General features: G+C 39.1%; 2 protein-coding genes across 3 annotated transcripts in view; one reads left to right on the plus strand and one right to left on the minus strand.

The window, feature by feature from the left end:
• The window catches only part of WAPL (WAPL cohesin release factor), a 137,932-nt gene that overhangs the window by 8,046 nt on the left and 101,896 nt on the right, over positions 1–27,990 (plus strand). The window lies entirely within an intron of this gene.
• On the minus strand, positions 373–27,930 carry OPN4 (opsin 4). Of its 2 annotated transcripts, XM_010400841.4 has the most exons (12): positions 27,590–27,930; positions 20,804–20,946; positions 18,748–18,881; positions 17,393–17,596; positions 14,806–14,977; positions 13,782–13,946; positions 11,096–11,203; positions 9,761–9,941; positions 8,131–8,277; positions 7,551–7,619; positions 7,073–7,108; positions 373–6,219 (listed from the first exon to the last, which is right to left on the minus strand). In XM_010400841.4, the coding sequence occupies exons 1-12, from the start codon at positions 27,614–27,616 to the stop codon at positions 6,028–6,030; spliced, it is 1,578 nt and encodes a 525-aa protein (XP_010399143.3). In that variant the 5' UTR covers positions 27,617–27,930; the 3' UTR covers positions 373–6,027. The 2 variants fall into 2 exon arrangements, with proteins under 2 accessions (XP_010399143.3, XP_019142104.2); XM_019286559.3 differs by lacking the exon at positions 17,393–17,596.

Raw genomic sequence — 27,990 nt, forward strand, 5'->3', positions numbered from 1 at the left:
TCATGTTACCTGTAAACAATGTCTGTGTGGTGGGGATCTGTAAATTATTTCTGATGAGAAAAATAATGACTATGCACCCTTTATCCCCTTCAGTAACAATCTCTGTCTTTCATATGTAACAGTGTAGTTTAGATGTTTTGATAACAGTACAGCAAAGGAAGAAAACGTGAATAAAAGAAATGGAAAAAAAAATTGTATTTCCAGTTGTGAGTCTTGGAACAAACTGTAAAAGCTAGTTGAGAGTAGCCACATGATGATGAAGAGAATATTATCTCTATTTCACAGGCAGAAATACTGAGATATGAGAAGATTAGGTAATTTTCCCAAGGTCACACCGACAACATGGAAAAAAGAGAAAATAGAATCTTGAACTTCTGATTCAAACTTTTATTATTTTTTTCAGGACTGTCGTTCCTCCTCTTAGTAAGGGTTTGCTATACCAAAGTGCTTGCTGGTTTCTACATCAAATCAAATTTGCAGCTCAGCTCACTTATCAGTATTAACCTTGGCTTTAAAGAATCTGAAAGTTAGAAAAAATATTAATGTAAAGTTCCATGGAGATAGCAGCAAATACTAGTATGGAAAAATATTTTTAAAATTCAGTAACTTTTAGTACTGACCTAACATACCCTTAAGTCCTTCATTTCACTTGTGTGTCCTGAGGGGTTGTGTAAATATTTATGCATATGATTTACTTTAGGCATCTGAAAAACTTAATAAGAAAGCAGTTTTACCAGTTTTACAGCAAAGGGCGCATCTGGGTGTATGTAATACATTTTTTGAAGTACTGGGGCTTTTGAAGGAAATGCTGTTACATTTGAGGTACAGTCACTTTCTTTGTAACCTTTCAGGCATAGCACTGTGTGGAAGGGTATAGATCCTCCTTTCTATTTTTCCAGTCAGTGGAACACATTGTAGCAATTTTAAGTATGCCCATAAGTGTCCCACAGCCTATTCAGGAAATGTTCCTCTATGGAACTTTACATTGGAGACCTCATCCTCAATGATGTAGTCTCAGATTTTTGTGTCTCTTTCCAAACCATCTTCTTGTACATTTGTGGAAGTCACAGTGAAGTGAAAATGTTGAGGGAAATGAGAAATGGCTTTGCTTTTACATTGTGGGTAATACCCCACAAAAATTCCCCTTAGCAAGTTATTTACATAGATGTCATGTTTATTTTTTTATGTGCATGGTGAGCTTTACGCTCAGGTTATGTCTGTGCACTGGCACAGCTTAACCAGAACTGCAGCTCTCTCTGCTCCACACTATACCTAAGGCTTGACTCAAGCCTGATGAAGTTACACATTCTACCTATCCTCCAAGTTACAGGCAGCATCAGAAGCCATTTTTGCTGTGCTTCTGAGTCATAGATCTGGTGGATTATGACTGAGTGTGGATTGCAGCAACCCAAATGAAAGTGGATCTTAAAAAGGTTCTCCCACATAAAGTCTCCTTGGCAAGGGTTGATTAACATTTTCCTGAAAGTGACTGAAAGTATCTTTGGTACTATATCTACAGAAATACAGGTGTTTGTGTAAGTTTAAAAAGCAAAAAACCCCAAACCAACCGGGGGGAAAAAAAAAAAAACAAAAAAACCCCAAACCCCAACAAAACCCAAAACCAACAAAAAACTAAACAGAAGGGTAGGGAAGAAAAGGTCACTCTGAAGAGAGGTGAATCCCTTCCCATTTTTTAGCAGCCACTGGGGTAGTCACTATTTACCTCCAGTTTCTAGTGAATCTTAATTTCAAGAGCCAATTTCATTGCCAAAAGTGTTTGTAGGGTAATAGGCGAACCAACCACCATGAGTCCAGCTTTGCAGTCTCATATCATGTGATTTTGACATCTCTGTATTCAGCGAGTGAGGATTTTCCTACACTGATGTGACGCTTGCAGCATTTGCTCTGCTCTGCAAGCTGGGTATATAGAATTCCTGTGGTGTGTCTCCAGCAGAGCCCTGCTGCTGCCAGAACTGCTGTAACTAAAATAAGTGTTTTCCTACAAAACACCAAAAAATTTTTTATAACTGGTTTGTATCAGACTGTTAAGGTTGGATTTGCTGTGGAGAAACTTTTCTGCCTTTATTAAGCTTACACTGATGATCTACTCAGTCTGTTCTCCTTAGAAGGGAAGTAAATAGGACAGGTTGTAAATCTTGTCAACTGTGAAGTTTGCATAAATTTGAAAATGAGCATTTAGGTTATAAATTAGGGGTAAGGGAGGTACAGTAATCATTTAGTGTATAGGATCGTGGCCCATGTCTAAAGGTGCTAGGAATGACACTAATAATAATTTATTTGTTTTAAGACTGCTTTTATATAAACCTATTTATAACATTCCTATGACATTAGCAACTGCAAGGCTACAAACACAAGTATTTGAACAGAGATACTTGTTATCAGCCACTGTAATACCATTGTCTGATACTAACCCTGCCTTGCAGATAAAGGCACTCTCTCAGTAGTGGTTTCAGCAGCAGAGACAGGCAGGTGCCCTGCCAGAGTTACTGAGATGGAAGCACCTTTCACTGAGGGATCAGAGGATGAGGGGACATGGTGGCACTTCTTGGGATGGCCTGAGGAGAAAATGGCACCAAGCACCCTGAGGACAACAGGCACACATGGAATGGTGACTTACCCGTGTTACACCCTAGAGCTCTAGAAACACCCAAAAAAGCATTGGAGGTGTCTTTGTTTACTTCTGGGTGTCAAACTTGCTGTGGGTTTTGCACATGACTTCAAGGAAAATATTGTTTGCTATTCTGTCTTATTTGAGAATATGTGAACTGTCAGTACTCAATGTCACATTCTATTATGACACTTTTTAGTTCAGTGGTGGGTGTAAAAAAGTTTCCAAAAGTATAACATGTGAATGTAATGTGGAAAACAAAGGGAGTCAGACCCTGGTTGTATGTGAAAATTGGAAAGATTGGCAATGTATGGCTGCTGCCTCATGCAATCCTTCAGTCTTGGCTTGCAGCAGCCGTTCATTACACTGGCTCTTGGCAGCTCCTTTGCAGGTCCAGCAGTAGTGACCAATTGCTCAGCAGTTTTGCAAAATTGCTTGCATGATCAGACCAAACATTTTCACTGGTGACCCAAGCCTGAGTTTGTGCCCCCATGAAGGGGCAGACCTTGTGTGTTAACTCCCAGCACTTCTTGCCGTTGCCTTTGCCAGCAGCCTGCTCTGTGAACAGCTGCTGGAGTACAAAAGGCCAAAGGGAAGTGTCTCAGATTTGCCCTCATCCTGTCCCACTCCAAGTCGCTGGAACATGTCCAAGTGCATGGTAAACTACAGGCAGTCTCTGCAGAACAGCCTGTACAGTTGACTTTAAGTGAAACATGAATCATTTCAGTCCTAAATTATTTTAATCCAATCAGTCAGCTGTGTTGAAGGGTGTAAAGAGACAGCAAAACCAAGAGAATGGCTGCCAAGTGGAGGATACAGGACACAAATAAATCTGCTAGGATGAGATGAAATATGAACTAATAATAATTTATTCCAAATGCTGCAGGGGTTACAGTGTGAACCACTTGTAGAGATATTCAGACGAGATGAAATTTGTAGGCTTTCCCCTGTATAATTTTTATAGACACAGCAGAGGTGAAGGAAGGCAAAGCTGTTAGCTACACAGAGAGTACACACAAGGGTTTTGAAGTGCTCACAAAGAAATTTTCCCTAATTAATATATGCTTTACAAGTCTCTTGTAAGTAGATGAGCATGAACAGCTGTAGTTCTTTTTATAGATACAAACTAATCTCTAATACATGTTGGAGTTGAAGGATACAGAGAACAACATGCTGTGGATTCGTAAAGCTCTTCTAGCCATAGAAGTATTCTTTTCATACCCTCTAAAAGTGGAAGGGAATGCAGAAGAGCGTGGGTATAGTCTTGAAGAATACTGCTTGGGACAAAATCGTGACTGGAGCAAAGGATGTAGCTATTAGTGACACATATCATACACTCCTTGTTAACACATCAAACAGCACGTGTGAGTTAGACCTATTTTCTTGACAGGTTCAGTCTTTTGTGACCCATATGAAACAGGCAGCATTTGCTAATGTTTCTTCCCATCTTTTACTAGGGTCAATGGCCTCCATGACAAAGAAAGAATTACATGTTTCAAGCTTTTAAATATTTTTAAAAGCCTAAGCAATAAGTCATTATAGAACTCCTTAGACTTGAGGAATATCTTTGAACACGCTTCCTGTTTGAAGGTGTTTTCTCTCTTCTTTCTCCTTATTGCTAGCTGTATATATTATCAGTTTAATATTGTCCTCTGCTGGGAGATGATATCCTGTTGTGGTAGGTGAAGGAAGAGACTGTAATAGCTCCTTTCCATCTCTAATGCCTATGATTTCATGTACACAAAAACACTGTGGATTTTGAATAGTATGGTTTTTTTGGCAGTTTATTACCAGTCTGAATGCCTCACTTTTTTTCATGATCTAACATTTGTCTACTGCAGAAGTCATTATCACCTTCATTTTTATTTTTAATAACCTTCCTTTTAATAAACCTCAGTTTGACCTAAGTTTCCAGAAGTTTACTTCAAAACAATGCCCCAGACCTTCTGGAACCCACTGATTTTTCCCCTCAAAGTAATAAGCTCATTACATTTCTATTGATTTTATGGCTTTTTCTGATGTGACATAGGGAAGAATTGATTTACTTAGGACAAAATGTCTTGCTGGGTTCCCTCCATTATTGTAGCCGAAGGGAGAACTGCTGGAGGGCCTATGGGGAAGAGCTGTTTCAATAGCTCCTTGTGCCCTGTTCTTTTGGGCTCAGCCCCACTTTGGACTGACTATACCTCATAATTCTTGTGGTGTAGATTGATAGGAATTGCAAATGAATTTTGTCTGTTTCTTCTTATGCTCTAGAAGAGACACCAAGGAAAAGCTGAAAATCACTATTGATAGAACTCTTTCCCTTCCCTTTCAGTGGAAAGAACTACAGTCTCATGGATTTAGTCACTGCAGAAGAAAACCCTCAGCTGTACAAATGCTGCTGTTTAGAGAAGGGGAAAATGAAAATGCCAAAGTGGGGATGGTGTGGATTCCATACATCTCTAAAACTATTTTTGGGGAACTAAACCTTCTCCTCCCAATATTTATTTACTCAGAAAAGCACATCAAAGGGTAAACAACTTTGAAGTATCAGAAAGCAGGTGTATTGGCTTACCCATAAGACATTTCAGTACAAACATTGCTTTGTATTCTGCATTCTTCTCATGAAACCTGCTAAAGGAAAGTCAGAAGGAGTTTCATAATAATCTCCTATATCTCTGGGGAAGTTAGCTGAGAATGGGTTAAAATCATCTCTTAAACCACTGTTAGAAAAGAAGCTAAGTATGGAAAGGACTACAGCCTTGTCCTCAAGTGTTACTGCTTTCTCTTTCCCTGGTCTCAGAAATTAAAATAAAGATCTGAGACTTCAAATTACTGCTAAAGTGCATTGCCTGTCATTGGATTGTAGAAGAAAATGGGGGAAAATATGTCATTAATGAGAGAAGGGAGCACCGACTGTGTATTTAAGTTTACATTTGGTCAAGAAACTTCACATTAATGAAGAAACTATCTTCAGGAAATAATGTCCATTTCCCCCCAAATTTCTCAGCTTTAACTCTATAGTAGCTTTGAAGTTAATACACTAAGTGAACAAAGCCAGTTCTGAATATCATACTTCCCTTCCCTCTCAGGTTAATCCTAGGAGGCTTCTAGGTAAGGTCTGTGTAGTGATGGGAATATATGTGAGCAGAGTAAAATCCAAATAAAAGGAATTTTTTTATGAGCTGCATGAAGAAGAAATACTAAAATTACGTGTGACTCAGATCAAGATGTGATCCACTGGAGAGAGTTCTGATGCTGAAAAGATCACTCCTCGGTTTTTTATCCTTGCTTGTCTTTTGCTGTGTCTTTGTAGGAGCATTTGAGACCAGTCTAGGAAGTTATTCTGGATTCAGCCAGTCCACAGCTGTTCCAGAGCTGTTGGCAAAGGTGATATTCAGGCTTGCACCACTCACTTAACTGCTGGACTTCTTGTTCTGCTTGTGACTGTTGGACTTAGGGTACAGGAAACCAGAGTTGTATCTAGAAGGCAGCTCTACTCCTTGGACACTGCTGCATGTTATTGTAATACTGGGTATCTGGGCTGAAGATGATCCCTGGTGAGACTCTCCTTTTCTTTGTCCAATACTGTTCAGGCTCTCACCTTTCTAAAGGATGCAAAGATTTAGAAGAAATGGACGACACAAACATCTACAAGGAGACCGCATTGAATCATCTATAAAAAGGTGGCATATATTTAGATAAGCACTTTGCTGCTCCCCATAGCTGATTCAAAAGCAAACTTAAGTGATGGAGGGAAGAGTAGATCTGAACATTTTTTTTAATATGTCATTAATAACTTATGAAAGAAAACCCCACCTGTTAAACAATTTAATTTACTAAAGCATTAAAGACTTTGCAATTGCTAATTAAGAGCTGGTCTACTTTGAATAAAGACCACCTAGGCTAATGACAGCACATTCACCTATGAACAGAAATACTATGAATGTGCTCAGCCTATGAATTCAATCAGGTAAGGAGTTTCTCCAGAAAGAGGGACTGCTTAGGGTCATTGGGCAAGAGTATGTAAAATGTAGCATTAACAGCATGGGTAGTTTGAAGGGGGAAGCAAACTACATGATGAGGTAAAAATTGAGGGAAAGATTAATTAGCATTTTTTGACAATAAGCCATGTTAGCTGTCACTTGCACAGGACCAAAAAATCAGTTAGGATGAGGCTCACAATAGCTCATAAGAATCACTGCTAACAATAGAGACAATGTAAGGTGGTTGTATTACACTGGGGTTAGTGCTGCAAAGATAGTGCTGCAAAGCCTTGTTTTCACCTGCTGGCTCTTTGCTTTTATTTCCATGTCTGCTGAGAATTAAGGCAAGTTGAATCACTTGTGGGAGTTGTCAAATATTTTTACCCATATGCTGTAGCTGTGTTAGATGAAGAAGAAACAGACACTAGCACAACATCTTAATGAATAGGTGACATGGTATGTTTCAAAAACTGACCTTGCTTTCTTCCAAGCTGCATGTTTTAGATGTTTCCTGCAACACAAAACAGAGAACATTAAATAGTAAACAACATTGCTTTGTACAGCAGTACTTGCCACAGGACTAAGGCTGTCTCATAGGTACAGCCATCAGAATGGCAGTCTCAGCTTAGCATATACATCATAAATATAAAGATGGCACAAAATTAATGCTTCCATGCTCCACTAAGGAAATCTCAGACCTCATCAGAGAACTTATTAAATTCAAGAAAATACTCAGGTTCCTGGAAGAAGTTGGACTTCAGAAGAATTCTATAGTACCTATGTTCTCCTTCTGCTTAGTTTCAGCAATGGTCTACCCTTTGTGGTCATGTTTTCTGCATTGTGCTGGGAATATTGTGTAGTTTTTGCACCTCAAAAACAACTTAATTTGTGCTCAGGGACTGGGATTGTCCTCCTTATTTTTTGTTGCCAAATATTAAAATAATAGTTCTTACAGTAGGTGTAGCCATGTACTCCATGACATTCAGTTCCACCATCAATATGTCATCAACATCTACAGCTATCTGAAAAATGAACACAGATAAGAAAGATATAAATGGCATATAGGTATGTCATAATATCTGACATGCAAAATGCATAGGGGAAAGAAAGAGGAAAGCAGAGGACTGACTGAAAAGCAGTGATATGTTAAAGACAGCCCTGTTTTTTACATCTTACCACATGTTCATTTGGTAGCAAATGGTGAGACAACAGAAAGATCAACCAAGTAATTTGGACAGTGAAAGACAAATATTACTAAATACACACTTAAAACCAAACATGAGACAACTCTCCATTCAGATGCTAAGTTCTCTAAAACAGCAGCAGAAATGCAATGAAGACAACTGAATAATGAACCAGGGTGGGAATAAAAAGCTGATGGCCTTTTACAGACTCTAAGTCATTACTCATTGTGTTAACTCGTAGCTTATCCGCATCTTCTTGGCAGGAACCTTCATTATTAATTATGATACAATGTGCAGATTTGTTAACTTGCCAGTTGTCAGAGAATTTAGGTATCACACAGTCTATTACCTTCTCACAATTCCCAGAATCCTGGCTTGTCAGTTTGGCTCTTATGTCACTAGTCTGAGTTGTATCTTTTTCCATTTCATAGGAAATTCGTCTTCTGGCAAGTCTGGAGAACATACTGGGAGTATCAGTTTCTGTTTCAGTACACCCCTAAAATTAATACAGCAAAAACATTTACCCTAGGTCTCTTAGACTATCATCCAATTTTCCCCAGTTTTACCTAGACAGAAATTGTAAAAGAGATAGGCATTGTATAAAGGACATTTAACAAAAGCTCTGCCATATATGACTTCAGAAAATGTTTGCTTGTAAGAAGCACAAACAAAACTATCAAGTCTGTTGCATCTAAAATTTGGCTTACTTTTTTTTTCCTCCACAGGATGCACTGCAAAATTTGAAAGAAATTGTGTTTTGTTACAATCTATTGTTGAAACTTCTCCAATGCCTCTCGTAGTTCCAAGGAGATAGTGTTTCCACAGTACTACCGACTTAGGAAGCACAGGTATTTGGAGGAATTAGGGACAAAGTTTCCAAAGTGGCTTGGGCGGAAGCAGAAATAAATGGAAGGAAATGTCTCAGGACTGCAGAATCAGTTAGAAATACTTTGTTTCAGGACAGAGTCCTGGGTTTATAAACTTTGTTCCAATTAATGGGAAAACAAAACCCTGTTACTGAGGGAGTCTGTTTTTTCAGAATCAAGACTTGCAGTGTAAGAGACGCAATATAAAAATGTTCCTTTTCTGTTACCCAGTTTTAAAACCTTCCACTTGACTGGAGGCTACCAGCCAGAAGAATTTCATTTTGACTGGGCTGAGAAGTTAAAAGAACAGAGAAGGCAAAGAAATTGAAATTTCATTGTTAAAAACAACTGTCAGAATTTAGTGCTTAGCTGGATTAGATACAATTATTATCCTGACTGTAAACTGAATTGCCAAGAAAATGTAATCTTTTCAGTTATTTGGAAATTTTGTTTAAAATGATTGCAATGAACTAACTAATATGCTTATTTAGTAATATAACTTTAAGTTACAGGAGAGAGCCTGGATGCCAAATACTTGCCCTGTTTTCAGCTGCTGTGCGAAACATTTGTTTCCACTTAGACTGGCAGCAGCAAGCTGTTGGGGTCTTCTGTGAGAAAGATTCTGTAATGGATTTACTGATTTGTCTAAATCTGATGATTAATATGTTTCCAAATACATCCCACTTTCAGAAAGCATTATCTATTTCATTGCAATCTTGCTTTCACTAGAGAACTATTTAGTGACTAGCAGTTTCTTCTTTCTGTGTCCAGACTGCAAATTTGTGGTCAGACAAGCACAATTACGATTGGAAGTACAATTGGACTTTTCAACGGAGCTCTGACTATCCTCCTTTACTTTCTAAAATTCCTGTTGTTCCATCTTTCCACTCTTCCTTCAGTGTCACCAACCATCAAGAAGAAAATTATCTACGTTCTGCTTTTTCACTTCAGCCTTCTGTCTTTAATTTTGCTTTGTCCCTCCACTTTCTCTGGAGCTTTTATAACGAGCACCATAATGCATTTCATCTAAAGAATCTACCACTTGGAAGGACGCTATATGAAAATGAATTACTTTGCAATTAAAAATGGGTGTATGGGAAGTGGCTCCCTTACTGATTCACTGTCAGAGAGAGAAGACAGTCTCATTTTTCCTTTCTGCAGCCCACTTATCTCAGAAGACTGGCTGGTTACGGTCACTCGTCTGGAGGAGTGGTAACTGCTGAAAGACCGTGAGTCTTTAGGAGAAATTCTCAGTAGGGGTCGAAGGCAAGGAACATGTGTTGCAATGGCTCTTCTAATGGATAAGAGGGAGAACCAGTCAGATTTTTTTCTGTTAGCACAAAAATTCAATCATCAAAACAATGCATTTATTCAGAGAGATGAAGTAATGCTGCATGGACTGGAAAATTACTGGGTACAAAAAGAGTTTTCCAGATATCAGATATCTCATCTACAATCACCCTGCAAGATCACTTATTCACAGTGTTCTGCAGGACTCAGATGTATTGCTTGGAAGGGATAAGGGCATTAAAATATAACTCTTGGAACTGAAGGGAGCTATTACAACGATGTTTTATCTGCTTTCAGCTTAATCAGGGCAAAAAACCCATTCTGTCCCTTTAAACTGAACCTCGCAGAAGTACTACATAATGAATTATTTTAATCTTCCCCTAAGCAGCTATTCTAGCTCCTCTTACACATCTGTTTGCTGGCTATCTGTAGAGTTGTACAGAATGTGCATTTATATTACTGTATTACTTTGCTCATATGCAGCGTTAGGAAACTGGCCTAGCTTTCCTCTTCCTGCCAGTCTTCCCCATGTAGATGTTCCTGCCCACCTCTTCTTTATCCAGTTCCTCGGTAGTTCTTTGTAAGTGGTGAAACAACAGCCTATCTGTGGCTTTGCTGCCATCCATCAAATCTCACTGCCTGCATCTGAACTTGGAATGATAATGACCCTCCATGTTATGACCTGTCAGAGGAAATATTATCTGAAATATGAAAGCCTCGAGAAACATGAGGAGGATGCACAAAATAGGGAAGAGGTGGTTTGGCTTACTGTATTGCCTCTCTCACTAACCTGGTTAATGTAACAAAGTGCTATTTGCAACACTGCCCAATGTCTGCCTCTCCCACAAAGACAGTTAAAAATTTATGGTGCTTTCCTTTGAGATGGAAATGTTTCCATCTTTTATCATGCAACAGGTAAATACAGATCAGTATCCATAAGCATCTCTAACTACCATCTGCTTAGTAGTTTGTTCCAAGTACAAATTCCACTGACATTTCTGTGGCATTGAGAAGTGTTCCTGGGGAGGGCAAGGCTGTCCTACAGAGTTAAAATGAGCAGGTGAAGGAGAGTTCAGGTACTAGACTTAAAACTGACAAAGTTACTCTCAGATTTTCTTTTCTATATTAAACATGCCTTGTTTAATAGAGTGAACTTACCTGTATTTGGGGTGAGTGATGGCATAAATGATGGGGTTATGGATGACAGAAGCTTTGGCAATCACAGCTGGTATGGAGTGCATGAAGGGTGTTAGGACATGGGAATACCTAGAGTAATGCAAGCACATCGTATATTTACTATTGAGTTCTACATTGTCTATGCAGTTGTACAGTGGCAAGAAAATGGCTTTATTAAGGCTGTACTCCACAGAGTAAAAGGGGAGTTCGGTACCAAAACAGCGAGAGAACAAATTCTACATCCTTTGCCTGTAAAGATCAACATCAGCCTAACTGCATTTCTGAAAAATACGGTTTTCTTGGGGCTTCTCTTGCAGCACTTCACTAGTGTGACCCAGGATGGTGGTAACTACTGTGTTGTTTTCCTAGGAACAATGTCAGCCTTTAAGAAGGCTTCACCACCCTGGTGAGGAAGTTTTTCATCATACTGTGGGAATATTTTTGCTCTGTCATAAGGTGGAAATGGTTTGCCAATTGCAATACAGGAATCATTTTGTCAGCTCCCTGAATGTTGAGATGCCATTTCACCTCTAAGGCTTTTCTCTGATAAGGATGTTCTCCATGTGCAATTTTTAACATGGCTTCTCCTGATCATACTTTAAAAGCATTGATTAGAGGTATAAATCTTCACAGATTCTGGATAACACGCAACAGTGTGACCTTACTGAAATGGAGTTTTTGACCCTGAGCTGAGACGGTGCTTTGGTAAGGCTGATGGAGAGTTCAGCTAACAGAAACAAACAATGGCAAAGCCTTGAGTTTAAGCTAATCATTCTTGTGTTTAAGCTAATCATTCCCAGAAAATGAAACCTGTAGACCAACAATATTAGTGAGCATAACTGTGTGCTGGCACACTATTCTCCATTCAAAATATTTTCTAAAGGAATTAAGGTTCTTCCTTCTTTTTTCATATGGTATTGCTCTGTCAGATGAGTTGTCTTTATTCCAAGTCTATAGCCACAGACTCCATGTCTGCCTCCCATATGTAGCATGCAGTGATTTTATCTGAGTCGATTGCAATAAAATTTCACAGAAGACATCCAGGCTTGGTCTGTTAATCTCTGAAAAATCCCAGAAGGATTGCCTAAAAGACATAGTTCAGAAATGGAAAAAACCTGAATGAAGCTATGTTGCTCCCCAGATATCTTCATAAGCAGAATTTGAAAATACTAATTTATAAGATACTGCAGAGTTATAAAATTGTCCATTTGTTCAGTTTTTTGGGAGTGTGAGGCATGGAGCAGAAGTCAAGTTCAGCAGGTACTTCACCCTCCTAAGGTAGATGCTGAATTGTACGTGACAGCCCAACAGTTCTATGTAGCTAAAGTGGTAAACTTAAAGCATCCCCTAATTGATTTTCTTTTAGGTCTGTTGCAGTACTGCAAGGTAGCTGTACTGCATTTCCATGTCTCCTTGCTCCTCCTCTGTGTCTAACTGGTCACATGTCACCAGTGTTGAATGTCCAGCACCTAAGTTCCCCTTTGACAAGAGATGGGACACTAGGACATGTGTGAAGGATTCGTATTTCTGAGTGAGAAACATGTTTACCTTCATGGAGAAAACGTTTGTTGGCAGCTTGGAATTACTCCTCTGCATACAAAGGGAGAGAATCCACTTCCCTCAGTATTTTTTCTCCTTAAACCTAAGAATTTAGAAGTGTTGTGTTTAGGAAATCGCCTTCCTAAGCTGGGTTTGAGATGAGGACCTGCAATGGCCTCTTCCTTGGGTGTGTAACAAAAAGCACCCTCGTCTCCCAAAATGTTCCATCATAAATAAATTTGGACTGTGTGTCAGTTTTAGGAACACCTACTTTTTATTTCTGACTTGAAAAATTCAAAGAGGAATGTATTGTACTATCATAGGAATCTTCCACTTGGGGTTTTGCGGGTGACAAGGCTTCCTAAAGCAGATAGTCACACACATTTTAGAGAGGCTAAACTGAAGCACAGGAAAATTCACATGTTAGGGTGGGAGAAATAGCCATGTAGAGCCAAGGCATCTGGATTCCCAATCGGTTACTTGTGCCTGGATTGTATCAACTATAGTCTGGTGTCAGGCTATGTGTTTTAATACTGTCATGCTTCTGTTGAAATTACTGTATAAAATACTGACAATTAAATAGATGAAGGAAGTGCTTTGATGATTTATATTTATGATCTTTTATATCTAGCATCAAAAAGCTCCGAATTCATGTATGTACTAATTTTGAACTTGCTTATATATGTAAGGAATTTCAGCAGTTTGATGTAACACAAAAAAATGAATATACTTTTTTAAGTTAAGGAAGTAGAGAAAAAAAGAGAATCAACCCCTGGGAGGATCTTTTTGGGGCCCTTTATTTAGCATTTTGGTGCTAAATAAAGTTAAGATAGTTCAAATATCCTAGCACAGAGAATGCATTCAGAAATCTTCAGCATGGCAGTTTATGTTGCCAGTAATAATATTCTTGTTTTCTTTCTCCTTTTTTTTTTAATTTTCTTAAATTCAAACTAAGAAAAAAACCAGTCAGCATGTGCCCCATTTGTTAAATATCATTCCTAAATAGTGAATGTTTTGGACACATTTCAGACATTAAACTTGACAAGTAGCTTTGACTTTCATCTGTCTTTTACAATTTCACATCTTTTGCATTCACTGAATGTTCCTCTGCTGATACATTTATAATTACCCAGCAAAAGCTACCAGAGCAACAACAGAGTATGGTGACCAGGAAACGACAAAAAACAAGATGACGATCAGTGCAATTTTGGCCATCTTCCACTCATTTTTCATCCTCTGATACTGTTTCTGGAACTCTTTATTTCCACGTTTGCATCCAAATGTCTGAACAGACCTAGGGAAAATAAACGTACAACAGCAAAAAATGAAGGTAGGGAAATGAGCAAATAGCTTCATGAAGTGGGGAAACAATTACTCTTCTGATACTTTAGGCTAAAATTCCTGCACTTTTATTGTATGTTAATGCAAGTATGTGACCCGTCCTTCACAATTCGATGTACTTCTGTTGCACTAATCAATGGGAAAATCCACATGTGCTTCAGTGAAGAAAATAACCCTGGAGCAAAAGAATTTCCACATAAACCAAGTATTCAAGCCAATTGAATAATGCGGAGTTAAAGACAGTTAGAGGAGTCTTTGCTTTCCTTGGTCCAGTTTTGCTACCTTGCTGTCACTTTGTACTTCTGAACTAAGTGACCAGATCCACTGGGATCTACAGGATTGGTACCTATAGATGGCACATGGAGTGGCAGGCTGCCCTTTACTTTTAAAGCAATCGCTTTTTGTTTCAGAGTCCTGTTACTAAATTTTTGTTCTCCTTTTCACCCTTTTCTCTTTTTTAAAATTTGTAGTTGAATTCCATCTATTTTTCTGTGAAATAATTATTGATACACTGTCATTAGGTGTTTCTGAGGTCCCTTTTGTATTTATTCTGGTTGGTTAATTTCTGTACTCTTTTCCATGTCATTAGATAATATACCGATCAGCTCTGGCCTAAATTCAGGAATGGTTCTTCTAAGAATCACATTTCTTACCATGTTGACTATTCACAGAATTCTCGTTTGGTTTCCTGTTTCAGTTGTGCATACAAAATAAATGTGAGAAATGCCCCAGTTTTCTTCTGTTCTTTCTTTGTTTTAAGAAAACAGTCACTTAAACACAAGGATAAAAATTTGGGACTGTTGGCTACTTACTTGTTGGCCTTCTTGATAGCCTCAAATATAGAGACATAGCTGTATATGATAGCAATCAAAGGAATGAAAAAGACAAAGCAGAAAAGCAGCATTGTGTAGGCACGGACTGATGGTGTGAAAGTCATGTAGTCCCAGGAACAGGAAGTCAGCAAACCCTCAGGAACATATGCACCTAGGAAGAAAGACAGGAGAAGGCATAAAGCATGAAGTGATTGTTATTCTGGGTGCAGAAATTACAGAAGATACTCAGAATAACATGGGATTTAGTCCTATTCTCTAAAAGGGAAAAAAAGGTTTAAAAGGATAAACAATTCTTCGTGTAAAGCACTTTCCTATTTTCTTTTGTTTCCCTATTGTATTTATGTTTAGTGGTCTAAGGCTTCAGCAAACTGAATAATTTTGCTTCAGTTCTTGAATATTGTTTAAAACTCATCATAGTCAAAGGGAATCTCTCCAAATACTTATTTGGGTCTTGGACCAGACCTATGTAGGCTTTAAGTATCTCCATTTCCTGTCAAATTGCTTTCTTCCTTAGGAGTCAAACCAGTTGCTCTAGGTACCACTTTTCTAAGAATGTGCAGGTAAGAGAAATTTACTGGGTAAAGTATGACAGCTGGTTAGGGGTCAGTAGCTCTGACCGAGGAAGCTGTGACTGGTCGGGAGAGATGGTCCCGAAAGGAATCGCCTTCCCGAGGCCCGGTGTCTTCCTCAGCTGCTGGCTGGAGGGCCCGTGCAGAAGCTGTCAGCTCTTTAGTGATTGTCAGCTCGTGATTCCAGCTCAGCTCTGCAGGGCAGCCTCCAGGCCAGACCAGGGAGAGACGAGAGGCCCGTGTAGCTGTTCCACATGAGGGAGCTTTATTGGTCTGTACTCCGGCGAAGGGGAGCTAGGGACAGGCAGCTCTCTCTACCTTTGCAGGGGCAGGGGGCTAGCTTTATAGGGATACAGGGGGTAGGTGTCAGAGGGTAAAGGCCAATGGGTTACAGAGGATCTGCATAGGGTCTCTCAGAGGATTCTGGGTCTGTCTTCTCGCCGTAACTGAAAAGTAGCTGCCTTCCCGGGGGGGGGTCCTGATGGGAGATTGCTCAATCGCCTTGTCTCCGCAGACGTCCCTCCAGGGCAGTGGCTGGGCATACCCCACAGCAAAGGAAAAAGATTTATTGTGTGGTCCAAATTATTTTGTCACGAAGTAAAGCTGAGTAGAAGTAAAAAAAAAAAAAAAAAAACCAAACAAAACATGCATACATAATGTTCTGCCTGAAATAAAATGTATTCTCTTTAAAGGAACTATTTTGAACTGCTAGTAAATGAATTGGCAACAGCAATGTCTTTTTACTTTGTAATTTTAATTTTAGCTGTTTATGCTGATATTTTCTGCTCAGCTCTTAAAAATATTGCACCAGATGTTCTGAAATGCATCTAATTACAGTGTGAGAGTTCATACTGTGGGCACTATTACAATCTAATTACAAGATAATAACACCCTGCAAGCAGTTATTCCACCTTCTTCAACTGAAAATCTATAATCTAAGGCTGTACTGTCATTTTGTTATTCTAACAGCTCCTCACTCAACTAAAGACTGCTTCTGTCAGTATTGCAGTTTGCCTGCTTAAACATGCTTCATGTTTGTGGGGGACCAGAACAGCAATAATATGACAGTAACAAAACTCTACTGAAATTCTACTCAGTACTTGAGTTGGTTGTTGCATCCTTTACTAGTCAAACATTTCTATGTTCTCACCTCCGTTGGCAGACACATTCTTTTCTGGAATTAGGGAGCATAATGATGGGCTGCGGTTTTGAATGATGAGTTCATTCTAACTTAGTGACTGGAACTGGTGACTCACAGAAAATAAACTTAATGGTAGTGAGGCAGATTCAAATGAGGAAGAATAACAGAAACTCTCTTTGTCACAAATTGCAACGATCAAGGTGCTGTATGAATGTTCCTGAATGTTCCGATTTCCACGCGTATAATTCACATTTACAAAAGTATTTCCGTTACTACTAAATGCCATCCTTATTGGAAGCCAGTGACAACACCAATGACCGAATGGAGAATGTGGACAACACCAACTGCAATTTTTCCATCCAGAACACAGTCAAGACTTACTGAAGGTCTACTTGCGCAAATGCTCAGACTGTATTCCTCCTTTATGTGAATAAAAAGAAGTAGATTGACACTGCTGTCTTAGACAGCACCTTTGAGGATGAAAATTCATCAAACATAACACAAATACATTTATTTAACTTTTATATTGTTGAATTTGGTTCAATGGAATAGACATGGGATAACGAGCAGGCGCATTCTTCATAAATTTTGGCCATAAATTTATCTACTGTTCTTTATGCAGTAAGTAATGCACTCAAGGAAAAGCACTATTATATGGCACTGTCATATAATATGCTGTAATGCACACTGCATTCTTTTTTTATTGAGATTGATTTTGATTTGATTGAGACCTTCAGTTTTAATATGTATTTCATCTTTTTTTTTCAAATTGGTTTATTCAACCCTCTTCTGTACCTTTAAGTGGTCTTTAATCCGATACTATGAGGGCAAAAAAGTTTAATTCCATTTCACTTACTCCATCCAAAGAAGGGTGGGAGACTCCAAGCCAAAGAGTACAGCCAGACTCCTACCAGGATTATTAGGGCCTTCTTCTTAGACGTCACTCCAACAGAAGCCAGAGGTTTTGTGATGACAAAATATCTGTCCAAGGCAATCACCGTCAAAGTGATCATAGATGTTATGCCAAAAAGAGCTCCGCAGAAGGCATACAGCTCACAGCCTTGCAATGAAGATGACAGAAGTAGCAGTGAAATTAATCTACCCATGCTAATTAATTTCTAGGAGAGTTCAAGTCTGAACTTATGAACTAATGTCTTCTGGAATTTGTAAAGCAATGAAACTTGAGTTTTCCTGCAGTGATAATGCTACTTCAAAGCTGCTGTCTGTCTTGTTAATTACATTATCCATGGAGATAAACTTCAAAGATTTTGTTTGCTTCAATTGCTGGAGACAGTGATACTTAACATATTGTCACTCACTGATTTCTGATGTTTCTAGTGCGATCATTTCAGCAGTCCATTAATATCTTGTTTAACTCCAGTTTTACTGCAGGTCCCATAGAAGCAGCTGTTTTGCTCAACAATGGGATATAGTTACTTTGGTGTCATGGAACTGTTCATATCTCAAGGGCAGTAAAACTGAAGTAAATATGAATACATTAATGAGTAATTTAGCTGAAGTAAATATTCAGACTATGAATACATTAATGAGTGATTTAATTGTTCAAACAACCTAATGATTAAAAGCAGTGGTTTGGATTAGTTTTAACATGTATGCAAATGAACACTTAATGGAAGTAAAATAAAATATGCTTTTGGTCATCAGAGATCAAAATAGCAATTTTACTTCTGTGAGTTTCCTCTCTGTCAGTACCTGTTCAAGAGGCAAAGATTAGTCTTCTTCTTACAACAGTTATATTGGAAGAATGAAAGCACCTTCATTTCACATTTTCTTACTACACAGGAAGTGTTAACATTTCTGTTAACTCTGTGAAAAATCAGGCTTTCCAGGGTTTCTTGCCTCACTTTGCCAGGTGCAAGTCCCAGAGCAGGTTATTCAGAAGGGCTTTTAAGCTGGTGTGCTGAGGGGCAGTGCTTCTTTGTCAGAGGACTCTGACAGTAACCAAGTCGTGAGGTGATTGGGGAAGAACACTGGAAAGAAGGTTAGTGCTGTGCCTCATGTTGCCAGTGGTGCCTTTGTATCTGTCTCATGAATGTAATTTTCCTCGCAAGATGGCAGTATATTTGTGTCAACATTGAAACAATGTTGAGAAATGTTCTCAATATTGCAAGAGTACCTGAGGGTAGATGGATTAACAGCCACTATGGTAAGAACATACACAGTGAAATCTTAGAAAGAATATATACAAACCTTTCTCACCAAAAATCCAGTGTTTGTAGAGGCTGTTGGTGAAAAAAACCGGAGACTGTGTAATGGACATCAGGAAGTCACTAATAGCTAGATTGATGATGAGTATGTTGGCTGGAGTTTGAAGGCTCCTACTCCTACAGAGATCAGAAGAAAGGTTGCTAAACAGTGCTGCACTGTTAATGATGCCGTTACTCATTCCTGTGAGTTCACAAATACCAAGGAACACTACATGGTAAGCTAAAGCAGAGTACTTCTCGTTTCCCTCATGAGGGAACACAAGCAAGGCTCAGTTGTACACTCTTACACTCCTGTGCACTTTATAGGATAGTTTTGATAACCAGCTCAGTGACTGGGATAAATCACACTGTTCTTTAAATATTCTAACCCAGCATTCTAACCCAGGGTACTGCATGTCCACGATTAACAGGAAATTAAAGTTGATGTACACTATGCATTTCTGGATCTGGGTTGTGTTAAGCAGGAGAAGGAGCATGCATTTTCCACTGCTGATAAGATCAACAGTGACTTCCGAATACAAGGATTAAGCAAACTCACTATGTACCACATCAAGCACTTTGTTTTACATCAGTTCTTCTCTGTGACACTCATTTCACTGGCCCAGATTCTGTCTTTAAAAGAGCAATAAGGAGTGTATTCTGCCTGCTTTTGTTATAGATAGTATTACAGTACAGTCTTTTAAAGGGTACACATAAAAACTCAACTGAGAGCTCTTCAGTTTGGGGCTCAGTGTAACTATTTAGCTCCTTTCTCAATTTCAGTCTTAGACATAATTGAAAAATATGTGAATAAATGGTGGTTCTTTGCACTGGTCCAGAATCAATCACTAGGATCACCATCCCCTGTCTGTCAATTTAGGAGCAAGGATATATTATTAGTAGGTGCCTATGGGTTGTGTGTATTTGTTTGTAGTCCACAAAGTTACTGAACACATTTCTGTTTCAGGCAGCTGGTTTTCTTATGGTTTGCCATTACTTAAGGCTGCTTCATAAGCACCTAAACTGTTTTCTGAATTTCTGAGGTACTTGTTACTTAGCTATCAGTATCCCTTTCTGTCTTCATATCACCTTCAAATGAAGACAAGCTGTGTCCTCCAGTGGAAGTGGAAGTGCCATAACTGGATTTCCTGTATGGGACCAGCCAAAAAGCTAATCTGGCTCATGTACTTCATCCTCACATATCGGATCTGCATGCCAACACCTTTTCTCTTCTTAAGGCCACTGTCATTCTCTCTTAAGTGTTGGTATCTACTCTGAATGAATGTGCTGAAACCTACTGCTTAATGCACCCCATAAATACAGGCTTGCGACCAAGAATGACTTTCGTCCACACTCCAGTGATCTAAGTTAGCACAGCCAAATTATCCTATAATTTGTTGCTGTTACTTTGGTTTATTACATTAGTGCCTAAAGACCGATCACACAGTAGAAGCTCACTGGCTTGGACATCATGTCAATGCTCTGTCCCAGTGTGACAAATCAGACACAGAATGAGGAGTGAACAGGAATGGTGAACACATGACATTGTTGTCAGAGATCCAATTTCCCTCAGATATAAAAGTTGGAATATGGCTTTAGCTAAAAGGAAACAAGCCAAGTGTTGGAAAATGTGAAAAAAACAGAAGTGACATGGCCACTAATGAACAGGGGGGAAGAAAGAAACTGACAAGTAAGAAACAGAAGGAAACATCTAAGATAGAGCAGATTTGCGGGATACAGAGGTGCAAACCAGCCCATCAATCCAGTGCAGACACAGCCAGTAGAAAAAAATTCATTGTAACATTTCTGCTTTGGCTACATTTCTATTGCTTGGAATATCGGGCGGTTCTCTGCTATTTTGGTAACAATTTTGCTATGGCTGTGGTTAATGGGAAAAGAGGGAAATTCCAGGTTGCTACTGTTTTCCTACAGCAGTGTCTTCTGGTGCATTTTACTCTCTCAGTAGTCTGATAGTATTCCTGGACTGTGTTTGCAGAGCACAGGATACAGTTCAAGTTCATACATTTGAATATTTAAAAAGACTTTCAAAAGAAAGGTACCTGCAGAAAGCATAGAAGACCAGGAAATTACCCAGAGTTCCTGTGATCCCCACTATAAGAATGACAACTCCAATTGTATAATGGGCATGGTCTGGGACATCCACTGTAGGAAAAGCGCGAGGAACATCTTGCACTGTCATCTTCTGTGGAGCAAGCAAGAGGTCATAGGTATATTACCAAACCTTTCTGAATAAGCTGGCATGTGCTTCTCTAGAAGGAGAAATTGTCAAGAATGCAAGAAGACAACAAGCAAAAAAAGTCAGAATAAGTGAATTGCTTTCATATTCCATTTACTGTTGATCATCTTTGGGGGATAAATATGCCATCAACAGTGCAAAGGAGGGTTTGCATGTTTACTGTCGATTTAGAATGCTGGTGACGAAAAGCAACCTATTCTCTCCCAAAAGAAAAATAAGGATATAAAGGAGAAAAAAAGACAGGAAGGGACCCATTTCATTGCATCTGATTTCAGGTAGTTCAGTATTTAACAAGTAAGCTTCCTATAGATTTAATTTCAGGAAAGTTTCTGTACCTGTGAAGTACAATTTCAGTTGTCCTCTGACATCACTGGCTAGACTTTGCTAAGCAAGTAGAAATGTTCTGTGGATAAATAGGCATTTACTCCTTTAGCAGTATGGCTATTTCATTTTTCCCGCTGGATAACACTGAATTGTGAGCTGCCCTCAAGAGCTAATTACCAAAAGCCTGGCAGCTTGAACAAGAGTCTTTTGGAAACTAAACTAGGGATCAGAAAAACTAAACCACAAATCCTTTATCCTTATGCCTGGTCTCCACACCAGTTTCGGTCTGCCTGAATCAAGGTATTTTGCTCTCTGTGAATTATTTAATAAACCACTTGACTGAAGCATTTGTGTCTTAACCAGTTAACAACTCACCGCAAAATTCAGTAGCCAAGTCTGAAGACTGCAGTACTGGAAATGGGTATTTTTCGACAATAGAGGCAGACATTACTTCTGAATACATCTGTGGCATTGGGCTGAGGTTATTATAAGCAGTGTGTATTTAAAACCAATGTGCCAGTAGCAAGAGGTGAACCCAGGAGCCTGGAATTCTGGAAGAGATTGTCTTTGCTTTGTGTGCTGAAGATCTGCCCGCAGCAATCCTCAACCACCAGAGTGCACTCCCTGGGTTACTACATTAGCAGCAATAAAATGCTAGACAAATACTCTGATCTTAGAGAAAGAAAATGTAGCTCTGGCTGTTACTGTAATTGGAGCAGAATGCTAAGTTTGATACACTAACTGAATGACCGTATCATGGCATTTATGGTTCAGGTTCCTGCAGCAAAGTGGAAGTTGGTGTAACATCATTAACATCAATGGGCATCTTGCCCAGGTAGAAATTGCTGTGCTCAACACACTGCCAGTAAACTAACAAAAATAATCCCATACTAATAGCAAGTAGATAGGAAGAGTCTGAGATAAAACTCTTTCAAGTAAATGAGATCAGGTGTTCTTTGGTTTGGGTTGGTTTTATTTCTCCTTAGCCTTTTGGCTAGAACATTTTTAAACTGCTATTCTGCAGAGAGTTAATGATGATTATTAGTGGAATGGAGATTTCTGATGTTTTTTCCGCCTGTAGCTATCCATTTAATCAGAACTGGATCAATGTAATAGAAACGAAGCAACTAAAGGAGCTTGTTTTGGCTACGAAGAACAGATTAAAGTAGCTTTAAGTTGAATTAAATTTGTGGAGGGGGGACTAAGGACAAGGAAAAATTTAAAAGAGAGATAAATACACAGAGAAATCACAAGAGAGGCAAGGTTATTTAGGGGAAAGTAGAAGATTTTAAAAATTGCTTATTCATTAATGAAACAAGTTCAGAGTCAATAAAAATGTCAAGTGTGAGAAAAAATAAAGGAATAATATTTATATCGGAGCAGTGATAGGGCATAAATTATAATACTACATATATGATGAAGAAAAGGTGCGTGGCAAAAGGAATAAATTAGCATTTTAGTGTGGACTTCCTGTAGGCCTTGGATTTTTACCAGAGGGTTCAACTCTGGCTGTTCTCTAAGAGATAAAAATCAATTATTAAAAAGAAGTCATTTCACTGTTTTCATCAGAAATACAATTACTAAAGTCAAAGACAGGTACTAGTTGATTGAGAAGGCATTAGATCAGGCCTAAGCACTTCAAATCCATCTCTAAGTTGCTTGCATACACACAGCTTCCTTACTAGAAGACAAAAATACATGCCTGTATCAGGTTCAGCTCTGTGTCTTCTATGGGAATTGCACATCAAAAGAAAGGACAGGGAGAAAATGATAGTGCTTTGAGAAAATCAGGTCAGCAGGATAATCAAGAAATCAGATCATTCCCAAAGCTTTTCTCTATTTAGTTTCTCCAGTGCATTAGCCTTGTTTATTCTGTCTTCTATTGTCATCCCACAGTATGAGTACTTGGTTAGCAGGGGAGAATAAAAATCCCCCTGTTGCAATCCATATTGTAGCACTTGTCCTTTGGGAATACTCTGAACAGCTATTTCAATTGCAGTGATAATACACAGCAGTGTTGCCTTGCATGTTTTTCTGTTCAACCTTCTTTCTATAAACACCTCGTAATGAAGATATTGGAACTGGGACTGGCCCTATTTAACATTTTATTGGCAACATGGACAGTGGGATCGAGGGCACTCTCAGCAGCTTTGCTGATGGCACCAAGCTGTGTGGTGCAGTCAACACGCTGGAGGGAAGAGATTCCATCCTGGAGAGGGACTTGGACAGGCTTGAGAGGTGGGACTGTGCAAACCTCATGAAGTTCAACAAGGCCACATGCAAGGTCCTCCATGTGGGTCAGGGCAATCCCAAGCACAAATACAGGCTGGGTGGAAAGGGATTGGGAGCAGCCCTGGGGAGAGGATCTTGGCGGTGTTCATAGGATCATAGAATGGTTTAGGTTGGAAGGGATCTTAAAGATTCTCTAGTTCCAGCACGCCCGCCATGGACAGGGACACCTTCCACTGGAGCAGGTTACTAAGAGCCCCATCCAGCCTGGCCTTGAACACTCCCAGGGATGAGGCATCCACAGCTTCTCTGAGAAATGTGTTCCCGAGCCTCACATCCTCACAGTAAGGAATTTCTTCCTAATACCTAATCTAAACATGCCCTCTTTCTGTTTGAACACATTACCCCTTGTCCTACCACTAGGTCCCTGTAAAATTTCCCCCTCCAACTTTCTTGTAGTCCCTTTAGGTACTGGAAGGCTGCTCTAAGGTCTCCTCAAAGCCATCTCTACCCCAGGCTCAACAAATCCAACTCTCTCAACCTCTAGTCAAGATAAAAAGCAGGTTTTATAACTTTTTTTGGGTGTGTATGAAAACAGGCCTTTGGCTAGAGCTGTGCAAGAATTTATGTTTTTAATCTCTGAAAGGCATATAATTTATTATTGATTTACGCTATAGTTTTGCAGAATCAGTTTGAGAAGTGCCACACTGGTTCAGACAAGTATTCCTGACAAAACACCAGCCTGCCTTTAGCCAGGACTGGACATTTCGTAGAGATGCCAAATGTGCATAATGAACAGTGGTGTGAGACTTTAAGTAGTCTTAGTAATTGGTTTGTACCCTAAACCAGAGTTATTATCTCTTGGAAAGGAGAATTTTACTCCTCCATAAATTTTAATCCTCCATATATAGGTTTAATCCTTTGCTAAATCCTATTTTGTCATTTGCCTCAATAGATGCAGAGTCAAGAAGTTATGAAGTTGCTCTATGTCAGTGTGTTTCCTTCCAGCAAGTTAAAGTGTGTCCTGGTAGAAGCACTAGAGTAGAGGGAAGCAGCTAAGTTTCATGAAGTTTGCCTTCTTAAAATGCTCACTGTTTTCCCTAAAGGAATGTTTGTTTACTACCTACAATGAAACAGCTAAAACAGAACTGTGTTCTCAGTCGTCTTTCAGTAGACTTGACTGAGACTTACAAACCTGAGATACCTTATGGGAGTTTGGAGAAAAGCAAATGTTTTATAGATAAATATGTCTAAATCCTTGCTGCAGCACAATATGGTTCCTTATTATTCTACATTTACAGCCTGCTACCACAGCTGCTTGCAAGGGAGGCAGAATTCTTCCTTGAGGGACAATCAGAGGAACCAGCTTGCTTCTTTAGGAAGAGAGAGACTAAGGTTTGGTGCAAGCAGAGAAGGGAGTAAAAATAAATAAGCCACAGGGCAGACTTATTAGGGCACATAGGGCAGAACTTGTATTTCACCATGAAGTTTGTCAAAACCCTCCAAGACACTAAGTGAAAGACAGTTGAAAAGGAATTCCTTTGCAGGCCAAACCAAAATCACGATTCTTAAGTGATTTGTCCAGGTAACAAGGAAGCCTAGATCAGATATTAAACCCAGGAATATTTGATGCCTGCATCTGTTTTGTCTTGGGGATCCATTTATCGTACAGTTTCCTAAAAAGAATGTTTTCTAAATAGTTACTTCATAATTAAATAAAAACCCCCGAATGAACCAAACCAGCTAACCTCTGAATAACTTCTAGTAGAAGATATACCATTTTTGAAAGTCCAACACACATCCCCATAGCATGAGAAAAATATTTTTGTATAAGTGATAAAAGGACAACATGCAAAGAATTGAATTCAACTATTATTGAGAAAAAACATCTGTTCTTTTGCAGAGTGAGGGAATAAAATCATATCACTTAATTACCATTCAGTTGGAGGTATTTATTACTGAAGTCCTACTAAAGCTAACAGTGATGATGGCAGGAGCAAAGCCATGCAAGCAAATACTCATGCTAAATATAAATCATACGTGATATAGCCCACTCCTCACAGTCTCACAATGGCAAGAATATAAAATCAGGTTTAGAGTTATGGTTACAGGGAAAGAAGAAATTGTCATAAGGTCATTTGGGCATTTGAATATATTTCAGTGCTGATTCTGATTGATTTAATTGTATGACATCAATTTGAAAGCCAGGAGCAGAAAAACTCTGTCAAGGACACTTTTTCAGCTACTTCTGCCCTGAACATGGCAGATGGATTGTATCTAAGTTGGTGTAAAACAAGACAACAGAAGGGAAAAGAAAATAGGGAGCGCTATATGGTTGCTTTTGTGAATTCATCTAACTTCAAACTGTTACTGGTTTTGCAGAATGTTATAATGGAATAGAGCCCAGTTCCAAAACATTGCAAGTTTTGGACGTCCGGGATGAACTTTGGCAATATAACAAGTGTCTTTGTTTCCCTACAAACCCAGGTAAGGAAGCCACTTACACAGTATGACTACAGAGCCAATGATAGTGTTAGGCCTTTTACATTACAACAAATTACATAGTTTAGAAAAATTATCTGACCAGAAACACTGTAATTTCCTGGGGTTCCTTGTGTGGTGTTTGTACTGCCTACCTACAAGAGGCCTCAAACAACTGATAGCACTTACTTTCCTTTACAGGTCTTTGCTCTGATTTCTGAGCTTGCCTCTGTGGGCACTTGCTCTGTGACGACAGGCAGCACAGAGAGGAGTGTAATCCCCCCTCAATTATGGTTTCAGCAGGGTGACGCTAACTGCTAAGCCCTCTTTCCAGTAGACAGCAGGGCTTTCCATAGATGATGCTTGTCCTGTTGAGCAATTTGGATAACAGATTTTGTATCCTATCTTCCGGATTTAATCTCAGCCACAAGCAGCACACACTGCTTTCACTCCTGAAACTCTCTTAAGCCAGTCTTTATGTCAAGTTAAAATGTAAAATTTTGGCAATACAGACACTTGTCCTAGGGAGAGGAAAGGGACAACTAATTAGATCTTTCAGTAGAATAAGGACAAGATCAATTTTTAATTTTCCAGCGTAAATCACTGTGTCCCCAGAATGCTTTTCCATTTTGCCATGAGCTCTCCAGTCCCTTTCTTTCTCCCTGCTATGTTCTGCTGTCCTTTCTCGTGTGTTATCCATCTAATTTAGTCTTGTAAGCGCCTTGGCTCAGGACACTTCTTTATTTTTCTGTAATATACTGCAGATATCCAGGTTTTATTAAAAAATAGATTTTAAAAACTTGAAAAATTAGGTTGCTTTGTGTTTTTATTATAAACTTTTAAACAGACTTTTGTAAAAACAGCACATGAACAAAACCTGCAGTCCTAATAATATTCTGAGAGGCAAAGTCAGAAAGAGGACTTCTGAACTCCTTTGGTTCAGGCTTGTGGGGTGGGATAGAGAAAATTTTTAGCAAACCCAAAAAATTCCATCCTGAAGTGTCATCATAACAGATTCTCACCTTCCCACTTCCAAGGAAAATTTCTTTCTCTTTAGTATATAAAAACTCAGAAAGAGCTTTGATAGGACTTACCTGAGAAAATGGTCCAAACAACTTTCTTGGGTAACTGCATGTAACAACTCTTTTAACATTTACATAAGCACTCCACTGCACTTACAGATTATGACAGAAATTATGGGGATTTCCACCCTGAATAACCACACAAGAGAGCATTATGTTTGAACTGCTATAATGTACAAGAACATCTTGTTTTGATAGTTTGCAACATATTTGATGCACTTTGCTGTTAGACATTCCTGCTTGTCTTCTGCCCATGCAACTCTACTGAAAAACACTGCTTATACAGCCTTTTCTGAATTAAATAAATAGTTAAAGGAATAAAAACAAGATTTAAAAATTTTCATTATGTTGTTCATTTTTGCAGTACAGCATTAAATGTGTACACGCTCCTTAATTGTCCATTTACAGTCCTATAAATGCCAGCCTTGCCAGAGATCTACATGCTACAGCTTTAAGTGACAGAAAACACTTACTGTTGGGGGTCTAAGAGGCAGATCCATCAGGGTGTAGGCATTGGCTTCTGAGTCGTTCCATGCATTGAAGGACTCCACAGTTTTGGTGCTCTTGGTGTCTTCAGACAGGAGATCCCCTTCTGAATGGGCTGATTATTCAGGTGAACAAAATCTAAGCAAAAACCAAGAAAGAAGAGCTGTCCTCTGAATTTAAGTCAGCCACTTTACCTTCGTGTGTGTGTGTGTGTGTGAAGCAGGTTGTTAGATTCCTTGGAATGGTGTGAGATCCAGTGCAGAGTTTCTCGCTAGAGCTTCAGATTGCTTCAGTCCATCATCAGCTTAGCAAAGGGCAGCAGCAGCAGCTTCCATTTAAATACAGGAGAGGGCAGAATCCGCACATGCCCAGTTTGAAGCTTGCTCCA

The sequence above is a fragment of the Corvus cornix genome, chromosome 6 (genome assembly GCF_000738735.6).
Source record: "Corvus cornix cornix isolate S_Up_H32 chromosome 6, ASM73873v5, whole genome shotgun sequence".
NCBI lineage: Eukaryota > Metazoa > Chordata > Aves > Passeriformes > Corvidae > Corvus > Corvus cornix.